Source organism: Cherax quadricarinatus, chromosome 6, assembly GCF_038502225.1.
Source record: "Cherax quadricarinatus isolate ZL_2023a chromosome 6, ASM3850222v1, whole genome shotgun sequence".
NCBI lineage: Eukaryota > Metazoa > Arthropoda > Malacostraca > Decapoda > Parastacidae > Cherax > Cherax quadricarinatus.
The window spans coordinates 17,377,210-17,391,620 of NC_091297.1; the positions used below are offsets into that span (position 1 = coordinate 17,377,210).

The 14,411-nt window shown below is 39.7% G+C and overlaps 1 protein-coding gene across 5 annotated transcripts in view; it reads right to left on the reverse strand.

The window, feature by feature from the left end:
* Positions 1–873: 873 nt before the first annotated feature.
* LOC128692399 (zinc finger protein 28-like) overlaps positions 874–14,411 on the reverse strand; it is a 47,912-nt gene continuing 34,374 nt past the window's right edge. For 4 of the 5 annotated variants that reach the window (XM_070080732.1, XM_070080719.1, XM_053781562.2 and 1 more), the window contains one exon: positions 874–3,877. In XM_070080732.1, coding sequence (XP_069936833.1) covers positions 2,113–3,741 — 1,629 coding nt within the window. In that variant the 5' untranslated portion in view covers positions 3,742–3,877 and the 3' untranslated portion in view covers positions 874–2,112. Of the gene's footprint in view, positions 3,878–5,856; positions 7,498–14,411 lie in introns of those variants that run through there. The other variant, XM_053781586.2, reaches the window with a different exon arrangement.

Sequence of the window (14,411 nt, forward strand, 5' to 3'; positions counted from 1 at the left end):
ACCTAAACTAACTTAACCCCTTGACTGTCGCAACCCCTAATCCTGAAGTGTCTCCTGGTGTCGCAAAATTTAAAAAAAAAAAAATTATTTTTTTCTTATGAAATGATAGAGAATCTTTTCCCGATTGTAATGACACCAAAAACACAAAATTTGATGGAAAACTGATGGAATTACGCTCTCGCAAAGTTAGCGACCTCGGCAATATTTACAAATCGGCGATTTCGCCCACTTTGACCCCTATTTTTGGCTAATTCCACTGTTCCAGTCGCCCAAACTCATAGCTATTTCTTTAGAACTCCATTTTTTCTATCGATTGAGTACAAGAAACTGCCCATTTACCGATTTCAACTACCCAATAACGTGGTCAGAAATTTGCAATTTGGCCAATTTCACAAAAATTAAAAAATATGACAATTTCAAAATACGGTTCAGAATGAACAATGCAGACATTCCTGGCTCTAAAATAACATTTTCTTTGTTCATCAGTCACGTCTCCAAGCCCCTCTGATATTACTCTTGCTTTCTATTTTGAATTTTTATTCAAACAAAAAATAGAAAATTTACTGTTATGCAGACTACTGCAATACTGTAATAATTGTATAAATAACATCAACCCATTCACGACTGCATATTAGAATGGCTAGTTCAACATTTATTGGATAATTACATCATTTGTTTACTTTTGAACATCGGCAAAAATCAAACATTTCCCCTACTTTGAGCTCCATTTCCAGGTTCTTTTTATAGTAAAATCAATCAAAATCACCTCTATTTCTATAATATGTTTTCCATTCTATCAAATGAGACCAAGAAAACGAGAATACAACCATAAATACTATACGAAAATAGACCACAAAGTCGGCATTTTAATTAAAAAAAAAAAAGGTCGGTGTTTTTTTTTTCTCATTATGCACTGCATGCTCCAGGATTTTTTTTATATGGTGCACACTGACCACACAGACCCATTCTCTCACATGTGGGCCTACCAGCTTTCTCCTGCTTGATTTGAAGCCGCTAGAATTTATGAGAATATATACGTCTAACACGGTACCTCGTAAGACGTATATATACGACGTCGACAGTCAAAGGGTTAATGTAAACTTATTTTACAAAAAAAAAAATACAACTGGTGGCTAAAGCTCCCGCTTCACACACGGAGGGCCCGGGTTCGATTCCCGGCGGGTGGAAACATTCGACACGTTTCCTTACACCTGTTGTCCTGTTCACCTAGCAGCAAATAGGTACCTGGGTGTTAGTCAACTGGTGTGGGTCGCATCCTGGGGGACAAGATTAAGGACCCCAATGGAAATAAGTTAGACAGTCCTCGATGACGCACTGACTTTCTTGGGTTATCCTGGGTGGCTAACCCTCCGGGGTTAAAAATCCGAACGAAATCTTATCTTATCTTATCTTATCTTACCTACCCTTAGGTAAACTTAGCTTTATCTTACTTAACCCTTCCAAGTTCTGTACAAGTTCTGTCTACAAAGATTTATGTCTGCATACAAGACATAAAATCTAACTAATATTGAAATACAATAGTATCCTTTTTTTTACCAGTTCACCCTTGCTCACTGTAAAATGTATAGTTTTCTCTGAAAAAAAAAAAAAAAAAAAAAAATTCTGAGATTAATGAATGCTGCTCCTGAGCAAGCACTAAATTATATTTAAAGAAAAGTCATGAGTCAGAGAGGGCTTGAGGAATAGGAAGCAATCAGGTTTGATATGTAGAAGATTGTGTCTTCAACTCCTAAGATGAAGAACCCTTCAGAAGCATCAAGCCTCCCAAGGAAAAACATGCCTAACAACAGATGATATATACAACCTACAACATAATTAATGACCTAACAATAATACTTGGAAAGTAGACTATGCCGACCTTTCAAGAAACCTGCCAGGCAACAAAATGAATCTCAACCTTAGATATTTTATCAGTTTGTAATGTATAATTTTGATTAGTATGGTATACAGTCTTCATTATAAAATAAGTAATTCTTGGCAAATAATGAAATGCTATTAAAATTTACTAAAAAATATAATAACCTGCTTATGTCTTAACATGTCTGAAGTTTATCTGGAGCACATATAAATTATTCTAATATTCAGGTCACGTTAAAAAAATGCAGACACAATATCTTTGTCAGACACACAGATCTCTGTAAAAATATCCTCATTATTAAGAAGCTGAGCAATATCAGCATGATCAAGAGCATATTCCTCAATTTGATGTTCATCATCTCTGGAGACATGCTCTTCTGTTGATACTTCATTAACAGAATTCATACAAGGAGCTTCAATATCTTCCTCGTGCTTTTCAATTTTCATGATTTCCGTATCTGCCACAAAGAATTCACATCCACCATCCTCAGGTTCACATTTCATCCCTGCTATAGTTGTGCACCAATCCAACTCGTCTTTTAATATTTCCTCCTTTACTTTGACTTCTTCCTTGTTAGGAAACCCAAGAAATAATGAACAGGAACTAGGTAAAATTTTGCTTTGTATATGTGTTTCTTGTTTTGTAGAGTATTTTTGAGTCTTTAATTTTTCAGATGAAATTATAGTATTCTTTGAACCTGATTTACCAGAATCTAATTCTATTTTTTTTACATCCATCCCAATAAAATTTAAACTTTCATTAAGCAATTCAGAATCAAGGTTTATGAAAGGATTTATTGAAAATACATCATCATAATCTTCATTGTAAGACACTTTTTTATACCTTGTCCTTAGATTTCTTTTTGCAACACATTTGTCAATGTATTCCTGTTTTCTCTCAAGCTTACCACTTGGTTTGCAATTATCATTGCTTTTGTGAGAGGTATCACTAGGTTTCTTACTGGCACTTTTCTTCAGAGAGACATCACAGTAATTTTTATCAATAGAGATGATCTTTTGATAAACATCACTACCTTTATCTGATGACTGTTCATGGTCTTTATTACTTAGCTTTTTTCTATGTACCTTTGCATAATGTGTGTTTAGTTCATTTCTTGCATCAAATATTGTATTACAATATCTGCAGAAAAATTTGCCACTGTTAGTATGCAATCTTAAATGTTTCCTGAGAGAACTGAGGTCTCTAAATTTGCTAGAACAATGTGGACAGTGATGAGGTTTCTCTCCTGTGTGACACCGCATGTGTGTTCTTAAAGAGTCTGGGTGAAACAAACATTTACATATTTGACATGCAACTTTTTTCTTAAGGTAAATGTTTTTCTCAATCATATAATCCTCATCAATATATTTTTCTCCATGAAGACTGAAAATGTGTTTTTTAAGTGAGGTTTTTCGAGTGAAGTATTTGTTACAAAGTTCACAAATAAATTCTTTAACTCCCTGGTGGCTTTTTATATGGCGTTTTAAGTCCCCAAGAGCATAAAATCCTTTTTCACAAACTCCACATGTCAAAGATGTTTGCTTAGCATGTCTCTGTCGGTGTCGATGCAGTGTGCCAATATTTGCAAAACATACACCACAAAAATGACACTTGTATGGCTTTCTGCCTGTATGAATATTTGAATGAGATAAAATTGTGTATTTTTGCGTGGTTTCAAATGGGCATATTTTACAAAAAAAAGACTTCTCAGGCTTCTTAGTTCCAATACATTTTCTGGTTTTCCCACTACCAGAATATGGGATACTGAATTGTTCTATGCATTTCACATCGAAGGTCTGAAAACAAATTCCCTTACTATCAGGCAAAACACTCGAAGTGTCTCTTATGGTTAAATCTTTCATTTTTGTATTGCCTTACTCCACAGGCATAGTGCAGGATTGTACACTACAGAAGAAAACTGCAATACTGAGTAGTGTAGCATATCTCAGCAATTTTGTGGCAACATTTCTGGTATGATGATACTCTTCCAACTGTTATCTGCAAACAGAAAAATTAGTTTCAGAAATTAATATTTAAATGGAAGGGAACTGTGTGACTGAGTGCATTCATGCATGCATGGGGGAGGGGGAGAAAGGGGAAAGGAGGAAAGAGTATTCACCTATTTGTGGTTGCAGGGGTCGAGTAAGAGCTCCTGGCCCTGCCTCTTCACTGGTCGCTACTAGGTCCATTCTCCCTTCTCCATGAGCTTTATTGTACCTCTTCTCAAAGCTACACTATATGGTTCCAGACTCCACTACATCACTCTCCAGATTGTTCCACTTCCTGACAACTTTATGACTGAAGAAATACTTCCTAACATCCTTGTGACTCATCTGAGTTTAAAGCTTCTAGCTGTGACCCATTATTTTTGTGTCCCATCTCTGAAACATTCTGTCCCTATCCACCCTGTCAATTCCTCCCAGTATTTTATATGCTGTTATGTCCTCCCCTATCCCTCCTGTCCTCTAGTGTCATCAGGCTGAGTTCCCTTAACCTCTCCTTGTAGGACATATCTCTCAGCTCTAGGACTAGGCTTGTTGCAAACCTTTGCACTTTCTCTAATTTCTTGATGTGTTTGACTAGGTGTGAGTTCCATACTGGTGCTGCATACTGCAATATGACCCTGACATACATGGTGTACAATTGTCGTGAATGACTCATTTATTTATTTAATTTTTTTATTTGGACATGATACATAGTTGTACAAAGAAATATAGTGATTGGGTGTACATGTCAAAAGCCCCTTGTATGCAGAGCATTATGGGCAGGCTTAAAATTAACTTAAGACTAACTAAGCAATGATATATTCAGTGGTAAAAATTACAGTAAACAAATTACAACATGAAGTACAAATGAGTATTTCAAATAAGAAGCATTAAAGTTGTACAAATTTGTAGCATAACAATGTATAATATAATCCGATTAAATCGAATAAAATTAATGATTTATAGCGCAGAAACAGGCCATATGGGCATTAGATGAGTTACTGTGCATTCAAGAGAATGGAGTATTCTATTAGGTACTGTAATTAAAAAAAAAAAACAGTTTGATAGGGTCACAGGCTATACATTTATGAGATGTCGAAACGCTATTCTCAGGTTTGTCAGGCGCCCATATGCTGCAGCAGTTATTTGGTTGATGTGTACCTCAGAAGATGTGCTTGGTATGATACTCACCCCAAGATCCTCTTCCTTGAGTGAGTTTTGCAGCCATTGACCCCTTAGGCTGTACTCCATCTGTGGTCTTCTTTGTCCTTCTCAAAGAATGTGAGAGCAAGTGGGTGTGGTGTGGGTGGGGGTGCATTGTAGGAGTGCACAAGAGATAGGTTTAGGGGAGTGCTAAATTATAATCGAAGTTGGTGTAATAAGTCAGAGTCTGTTACAAAGTCAAAGAAGGAGTCTGCATCAAAGGTTAGACTTTCAGTGAGGAAGTCAGGTAAAGTAAGTGCATTAGGGTTATGGAGATGCTGGAAATGAATTCTGCATGCCTGCTGGTAGACAGGACAATCTATTAAGAGATGGTGAACTGACAGTGTAACTTGGCAATCCTCACAGAGTGATGAGCAGTTTTCCATAAGATACCTGTGAGTGAGACATGTATCTAATATGTAGTTTGAGAGTGTAGTCTCCTAAAACACAACAGTGATAGTAAGATAGTCAGAAACCAAAACACAGTTCGACAAAATGCAATTTATTGTGGCCCAACTCAGACCATTGTTGTTGCCAGTGGTTGGAATTGTCGAGAAATTACTACAAAAATAGTAAGAAAAAAAAAGACCCTTGTAAAAAATTAGTTAAGACACACATGCAACAGTTATGTATCTTTTTTTTCTAAAACATTTCACCTATACAGTAGGCTTCTTCAGTCTGGTACAGAAAAGGCAGCAGAACAAGAGAGGCCTGCTCTCTCAGTGATTACATTCATGCATCTACTAATGGGATCTACCTCTCCTGTTGTCAAGATTATCTGCACCTCACCTTTGACAGTATACAAGTCTCCATTCTGTTGCTTCAGCTTCACATTGTTCCAGACTATGGAGCAAAACTCTTCTTCAGGCTGAGGGTGACCATCTCAAAACTATGTTTTAGTGAAAAACTAAGACACATAATAACTAGAGCTGAAATGAACAAATACCACCTAATACTTACAGGGGACTTCAACATAAATCTTATCCATGACCATTACCCACAAGTGACTGAATTCACAAACACTATGAACAGCTGCTTACTTCTACCAACAATAACAAAACCTACAAGAATCACTGACACAAATGCCTCATTACTAGACCACATCTGGACAAACATTATATCTCCGTTAAAAGCAGGCATAATCATAGATAACACCACTGACCACTATCCCATCTTTCTCATAACCAACTTGTGAAAGTGCCCCAGGACACAACTAAGATCACATTCCAATTACATGATGAGTCATCTGTTAATACCTTTATTTCAGCATTTAGTGACATTGACTGGCAAAACAAGCTAGCAGACGACTTCGATATTGATGAATGTGTTAATATTTTTTTACAAAAAAAAAAAAAAAACAGAACTTCTATAACATGCATTGCCCAATAAAAACTAAGCAGATCACAGCAAAGAGACTAAACAGCCCCTGGCTTACAAACAGCATCCTCAAATCTATGAAAAACAGTACAGAATGGGTCTAATAACAAAGGATCTCACAAAACATTGCTCGTCAATACTAACCAATCTAATAAGGTCAAAAAAATTGTATTATGAAAACAGATTTCATGATATGAAAAAGACCTGGAAAACCTTATCTGAAATTCTAGGAACAAAAAAGCTGTCACAAAACAGACTGATTAACTTAACCCTTAAACTGTCCAAACATAGATCTACGTTTGCACACATAGTGCTCCGAACGTAGGTCAATGTTTTATTTTTCATTCCTTTAAATTTGGCGCGATATGCCCAAGTCTCCTAGACACGAGAGAATGGGTCTGCACCCTAAGTGTGTGCAGAGTGAAAAATTTCGCCGACGCCTGGGTACCACATGGTAGCACCAGTTAGTTTCAGCTCCATCTTGGGTTAATATCATGGCAAACCCCCGTGATTCACTCACGCGTCAGCGTATTAACACTCTGCTATTCTCGGAAAGTGTAACAGACCGTGAGGTTAGTGAATTTGACACCGATATAGCCACTAATGTTCAAGGAATTAGTGAAACTGTTGATAACCCAGATGACCCTCAGCCCATCACCTCTGGGGTGGCCAGTGTGGACAGTGTGGCCATACCAGACCCTCAGCCAAGTACCTCTGGGGTTGCTAGTGTTACTACCTAAAGGCAACTCCACAAGAGGAAATTATCTTTTTCCTTGCGTTATGGTGATGACGACAGTGAAAGTGATATAAGTGATGATGATGAAATCGATTTTATGCCCATAAGGGATTTGTCAAATGAGAGTGATTATCATTATTCCCCAGTGAAACGTACTTTTAGGCATCGTAACCTGTATTCAAGCAGTGTGCCATGTGTAGTCGGTGGCAAGGGTTGAGGCAGGTCACGATCCAAAAGCACAGCTAGTGAGAGTGATAGCAATCATGAAGGTGAGTATGCTGGAATGGAGGAAGATGAGGTTGGTGGCATGGTGCCTGGACCTCATAGTACAGTGGGTGGGCAGACAAAGGACCGCCCGGCACCCTCTCAACCATGTGCTGCCTCCACTCCCATCCCCCCCTCCTGCTCCCCCACGCTCCATGCCACAGGTCCACCCTGCACTACCTGATCGCAAATGGAAATGGACAGAAAGTACACCATTCATGCCACATCTTTTCAATTTTGATGCCAGTGGAAGTGGCATCACGCCACACTGTCCCATCACAAATGAGTCTACAGAGTTAGACTATTTTCAACTATACTTTGATGAACCGATAATGAACCTGATTGTTACCCAAACCAACATGTACTTCCGGTATACAATGAACCACATAGGTGTTTCAGAATCGTCAGGGCTGCGCAGGTGGAAAGATACAACTGTGGTTGAAATGTATTTATTCCTTGGCACAATTATGCTTATGCCACACACCTATAAGAACAATATAGCACACTACTGGTCCACAGACCACTTCATCAGTACTCCAGTTTTCCGTGACCTCCTCCCTTGCAACAGATTCACTCTGTTGCTAAAAATGTTGCACTTCTCAGACAGGAATACTCCAAACCGAAATGACCTCCTATACAAAATCAGGGAATTGTTTATGTATCTCAAGCAAAAATTCAGTGCCTACTTTTATCCATTCAAGAATATTATTGTTGATGAGTCCTTGATTCTGTTCAAGGGACGACTGTAATTCAAACAATATATACCAAGTAAACGTAATCGCTTTGGTATAAAACTCTTTGTAAAGTGTGACTGTGAGACTGGTCTTATGTTGGATGTACTCACCTAGTTCTCACCTAGTTGAGGTTGCAGGGGTCGAGTCCAAGCTCCTGGCCCCGCCTCTTCACTGGTCGCTACTAGGTCACTCTCACTGAACCGTGAGCTTTATCATACCTCTGCTTAAAGCTATGTATGGATCCTGCCTCCACTACATCGCTTCCCAAACTATTCCACTTCCTGACTACTCTGCGGCTGAAGAAATACTTCCTAACACCCCTGTGATTCATCTGTGCCTTCAACTTCCAACTGTGTCCCATTGTTGCTGTGTCCAATCTCTGGAACATCCTGTCTTTGTCCACCTTGTCAATTCCTCTCAGTATTTTGTATGTCGTTATCATGTCCCCCCCATCTCTCCTGTCCTCCAGTGTCATCAGGTTGATTTCCCTTACCCTCTCCTCGTAGGGCATACCTCTTAGCTCTGGGATTAGTCTTGTTGCAAACCTTTGCACTTTCTCTAGTTTCTTTACGTGCTTGGCTAGGTGTGGGTTCCAGACTGGTGCCACATACTCCAATATGGGCCTAACGTACATGGTGTACAGGGTCCTGAATGATTCCTTATTAAGATGTCGGAATGCTGTTCCGAGGTTTGCTAGGCACCCATATGCTGCAGCAGTTATTTCGTTGATGTGTGCTTCAGATGTGCCTGGTGTTATACTCTCCCCAAGATCTTTTTCCTTGAGTGAGGTTTGTAGTCTCTGGCCCTCTAGACTGTATTCCGTCTGCAGTCTTGTTTGCCCTTCCCAATCTTCATGACTTTGCACTTTGTGGGGTTGAACTTCAGGAGCCAATTGCTGGACCAGGTCTGCAGCCTGTCCAGGTCCCTTTGTAGTTCTGCCTGGTCTTCAATCGAATGAATTATTCTCAACTTCACGTCATCTGCAAACAGAGACACTTCGGAGTCTATTCCTTCCATCATGTCATTCACAAATACCAGAAACAGCATTGGTCCTAGGACTGACCCCTGTGGGACCTCGCTGGTCACAGGTGCCCACTCTGATACCTCGCCACATACCGTGACTCGCAGCTGTCTTCCTGACAAGTATTCCCTGATCCATTGTAGTGCCTTCCCTGTTATCCCTGCTTGGTCCTCCAGTTTTTGCACTTATCTCTTGTGTGGAACCATGTCAAACGCCTTTTTGCAGTCCAAGAAAATGCAATCCACCCACCCCTCTCTCTCGTCTTACTGCTGTCACCATATCGTAGAACTCCAGTAGGTTTGTGACACAGGATTTCCCGTCCCTGAAACAATGTTGGCTGCTGTTGATGAGATCATTCCTTTCTAGGTGTTCCACCACTCTTCTGATAATCTTCTCCATGACTTTGCATACATGTCAGTGACACTGGTCTGTAGTTGAGTGCTTCATGTCTGTCTCCTTTTTTAAAGATTGGGACTACATTTGCTGTCTTCCATGCCTCGGGCAATCTCCCTGTTTCGACAGATGTATTGAATATTGTTGTTAGGGGTACACATAGCGCCTCTGCTCCCTCTCTCAGGACCCATGGAGAGATGTTATCCGGCCCCATTGCCTTTGAGGTATCTAGCTCACTCAGAAGCCTCTTCACTTCTTCCTCGGTTGTGTGTACTGTGTCCAGCACATGGTGGTGTACCCCACCTCTCTCTCTTTCTGGAATCCCTTCTGTCTCCTCTGTGAACACTTCTTCGAATCTCTTGTTGAGTTCTTCACATACTTCACGGTCATTTCTTGTTGTCTCTCCTCCTTCCTTCCTTAGCCTACTACCTGGTCCTTGACTGTTGTTTTCCTCCTGATGTGGCTGTATAACAGCTTCGGGTCAGATTTGGCTTTCGCTGCTATGTTGTTTTCATATTGTCGTTGGGCCTCCCTTCTTACCTGTGCATATTCATTTCTGGGTCTACGACTGCTCTCCTTATTCTCCTGGGTCCTTTGCCTTCTATATTTCTTCCATTCCCTAGCACACTTGGTTTTTGCCTCCCTGCACCTTTGGGTGAACCATGGGCTCATCCTGGCTTTTTCATTATTCCTGTTACCCTTGGGTACAAACCTCTCCTCAGCCTCCTTGCACATGGTTGTTACATATTCCATCATCTCTTTAACTGGCTTCCCTGCCAGCTCTCTGTCCCACTGAACCCCGTTCAGGAAGTTCCTCATTCCCGTGTAGTTCCCTTTCTTGTAGTTTGGCTTCATTCGCCCTGGCCTTCCTGCTTCCCGCTTCATTATTTACACAGGGAAAAACACACTCGACAATACCAGGTGCATGTTGGGCATTTCTGGTGATGCTGTCCGCAAGATGATGCAGCCATACCTTGGCAAGGGTCATACCTTGTTCACAGACTAGTATACAAGCCCTATGCTCACTGATTTCCTACGTATGAACAATACTGATATATGTGGAACAGTGAGAAGTAGAAAACACATGCCAAGGTTCACTGGGGGAAGTGTAGTGCAAGTGTTTCATGCCAATGACATCATGGCACTGACATGGCATGACAAACGGGACGTGACATTGCTGTCAACCATCCAGAGAAATGAGATGGTACAGACAGACAGACTGAGCAAGTACAACAATGAACCTGTTGTAAAGCCAGCTGCTGTCATCGACAATATGAACAATATGCGACTAGTCGACAAGTGTGACATGATGATAGGGTTTGTTGACTGTGTGTGTGTAGGAGTCGCAAGTGGTATATAAAAGTGTTTTTCCACCTTGTAGATATTGCAATGCTCAATGCATTCAACATGTATGAAATAAAGACGGAAGCGACAATGATATGCGGAATTCACTCTGAATGTTATCAAGCAGACAGTGAAAAAGTATGGTACCACACCTATACCTGTCACTCCACAGCGACCTGTCACCCCAAAACAGCGACCTGTCACTCCACAAGAAGAGGGGGGAAGTGCCTAACCGAATAATCCCTAAGTGTCACTGCCTGATACCATTACCATCTACTCCAAAGAAGAAGTACTCTCAGAAAAAGTGTGTTGTGTGCTTACACTACACAGTGACCCCAAATGCAAAAAGACACACGATACATGTGTCAGCAATGTGGGGTGGCACTCTGTATGAACCCATGCTTCTTGGAGTATCATACAGTGGTGGACTTTTAGAAACATAAATGGGACCTGTAAATAACTTTATATATGTAAACAATAGTATGTGATTGAACCAGGTGTACAAATTCATCTATCAGTGTGAATATATGTGTTTGTGACAGTTTGATTACTAATTCAGTACCAAATATTTGTGTCAACAAGAATTGGCAATGAAATAAAAATCTGCAACAAAACATTATTATCATAACATGAAAACAATAAAAAATAGAAAAGAATTTGAAAAAAATGATAAATGTCTGTTTCTGCAAGCGGCAGTGCTCCATGTTGCTGACACCTCATCATTTAGCAAGAACTTTGTGGGCTTATATCTCGGTAAGTACTGGTCCTAAAAATTTTTTTCTCCTATAACATTTCTAAAAATGCGCTCTTCATTTAAAAAAAAAAAAAAAAAGAAAATTTTTTCAAAATATTCGGAGCGCTGTGCAAGTAAACGTAGATTTACGTTTGGACAGTTTAAGGGTTAACTAAACCAGATGAACCTCTCCTACAGCCAACCGATACAGTCAACAAACTTAATGTCTTTTTCTCTACCGTAGGAACAAAACTAGCAAGTAAAATCCCACGCTCAAACATTCAACCAAAAGACTACCTCACTGGCAACTACCCTAATACTCTATCTTTAGCCCCAACAAACTCTACTGAAAATCTCGCTTATCATCAAAACACTAAAGAACAAGACAGGAGACCTAAATAACTTACCACCACTCAGGTATAAAACAGCTTCTCATGTGTTGTCACCAATTATTGCAACTCTTTTTAACAAATCCATTGAATCTTCCACCTTCCCCATTCATACTCAAGACATCAAGAGTCACCCCGATCCTCAAAGGAAGTGATCCAACTGAACTGAACAATTATAGGCCTATATCAAACCTGCCCCTGCTATCTAAATTCTTCGAAAAATTAACACACAAACAAGTCTACTCCTACTTCGTATCCCACAACATACTCAACCCTTATCAGTTTGGGTTCAGACCGAAAAAAGTACTAATGATGCTATTATACGTATCCTTGAACTAATATACTCTGCACTCGAGAAAAATGAATTTCCGCTGGCGCTGTTTATAGACTTACAAAAAGCCTTCGATACAGTTGACCATGACCTTTTGCACCAAAAACTCAAACATTACGGGGTCAGAGGACACTCTCAATTACCTAAAATCTTATCTTAGCAAAAGAACCCAGTATGTATACACATATGAAGCCTGTTCCACTACACAACCTGTTCTTGTTGGAGTCCCACAGGCAAGCATTCTTGGCCCACTTCTCTTTCTCATTTACATCAATGACTTACCAAATGCATATAATCTCCTTAAACCCATTTTATCTGCAGATGACACAACTTATGTCTTTTCTCACCCAAACCCAACCATACTAACAGACACAGTAAATGCTGAACTGCTAAAAATATCAACTTGGATGATTACCAACAAACTTACTCTCAATATAGACAAAACCTACTTCATGCTTTTCGGAAACAGAGCTTCAAATGTACAGCTAAACATATCAATAAATGGTTCACCTATCTCGAGACAGGCACAGGGCAAATTTCTAGGTCTCCACCTTGACTGCAGTCTCAAATTTCACACACACATACAGCAAATTTCCAAGAAAGTCTCCAAAATAGTAAGTATCCTTTCAAAGATATGGTACTATGTACCCCAATCAACTCTTCTTGATCTGTACCACTCTCATTTACCCTTACCTTACCTATGGTATTTGTGCATGGGGCTCAACCACAGCAAATCACCTTAAGCCTTTAATAACCCAGCAAAAAGCTGCAGCGCGATTGATTACTAACTCCTGCATTCAAGAGTCTTAACTTGCTAAATATACAAAACATCCACACTTACTATTGTGCCTACTACATACACAGAACACTATACTCTAATGTAAACCCTCCTCTCACTCCTCCTTGATAACTATAACAGAACACACAACCATAATATGAGAGACAGATCACTCTTCGATATCCCCCGTGTTCATCTCTCCCTATGCAAAAATGCTATGCACATCAAAGGCCCGAAGATCTGGAATTCACTGCCAGAACAAACTAAAGGACCCCTGTCTGCAAATCAGTTTAAATTACCTCATCACCCAAAATTAACCAGACAAACCATACCTAACTACTACCAGTTTCTCAAAAGCTACTCATATTGTGCTGATGAATGCTCAACCACTTACCACTTTGAAATTAGGATGTCTGTTTTTTTCATTGTTTTAAATAGTAGTAGAAAGTAATATACAGTACATCATAATGTAAATTGATCGACTGTAATACCAAATTTCATTGTTTTAAATAGTACTAAACTGTAATACAGTGGTCCCTCGTTTTTCGTAATTAATCCGTTCCTGGAGCCGTTACTATAAACGAAATTTACGATTTGCGAATCACTTTTCCCCATAAGAAATAATGTAAATACAATTAATTCGTTCCTGACACCCAGAAGTATTAAAACAAAAAAAATAATTTTCCATGAAATATACATATAGTACATAAACAATACAATGGGAAATGATGAATGAAACATTAACAGCATAACACTTACCTTTATTGGAGATTCTTCTTAGTGTATGGGAGACTGGAGGAGGAGAGAGATTGGATTGTTTACAGTTTGGAATGGGAATCCATTTCCATCAACACCTCAGGTACCAATTGCTTCTCTGGGGTTGCTTCTCTTCTCTGTTTCTTAATGCCACTAGGGCCACCTTGAGAGTCACTCTAGTCCTGTCTCGCAAAGTAACTGTGGAGAGAGCTCTGTTTCTGGCGTCTCTTTAACACTTCCCGAAAATGGCCCAAGACTTTGTCACTGTACATATTTCTCACCTTCTTTACCACAGGCTTGGCACTAGGAGATTTCTTTGGAGCCATGGTAGCTTATTTAGTAATTGGAAGCACTAAAATGAGTGGAATATTATGAAATATTTCGTAGGAGCACTTGAGGGGACCTTCACTCACTGGTAAACAATGCCAGACTGGCTGGGTAGGGAGGCCGCCCCGGCTCACACCGTGCGTACGCGTCCCGGACGAACT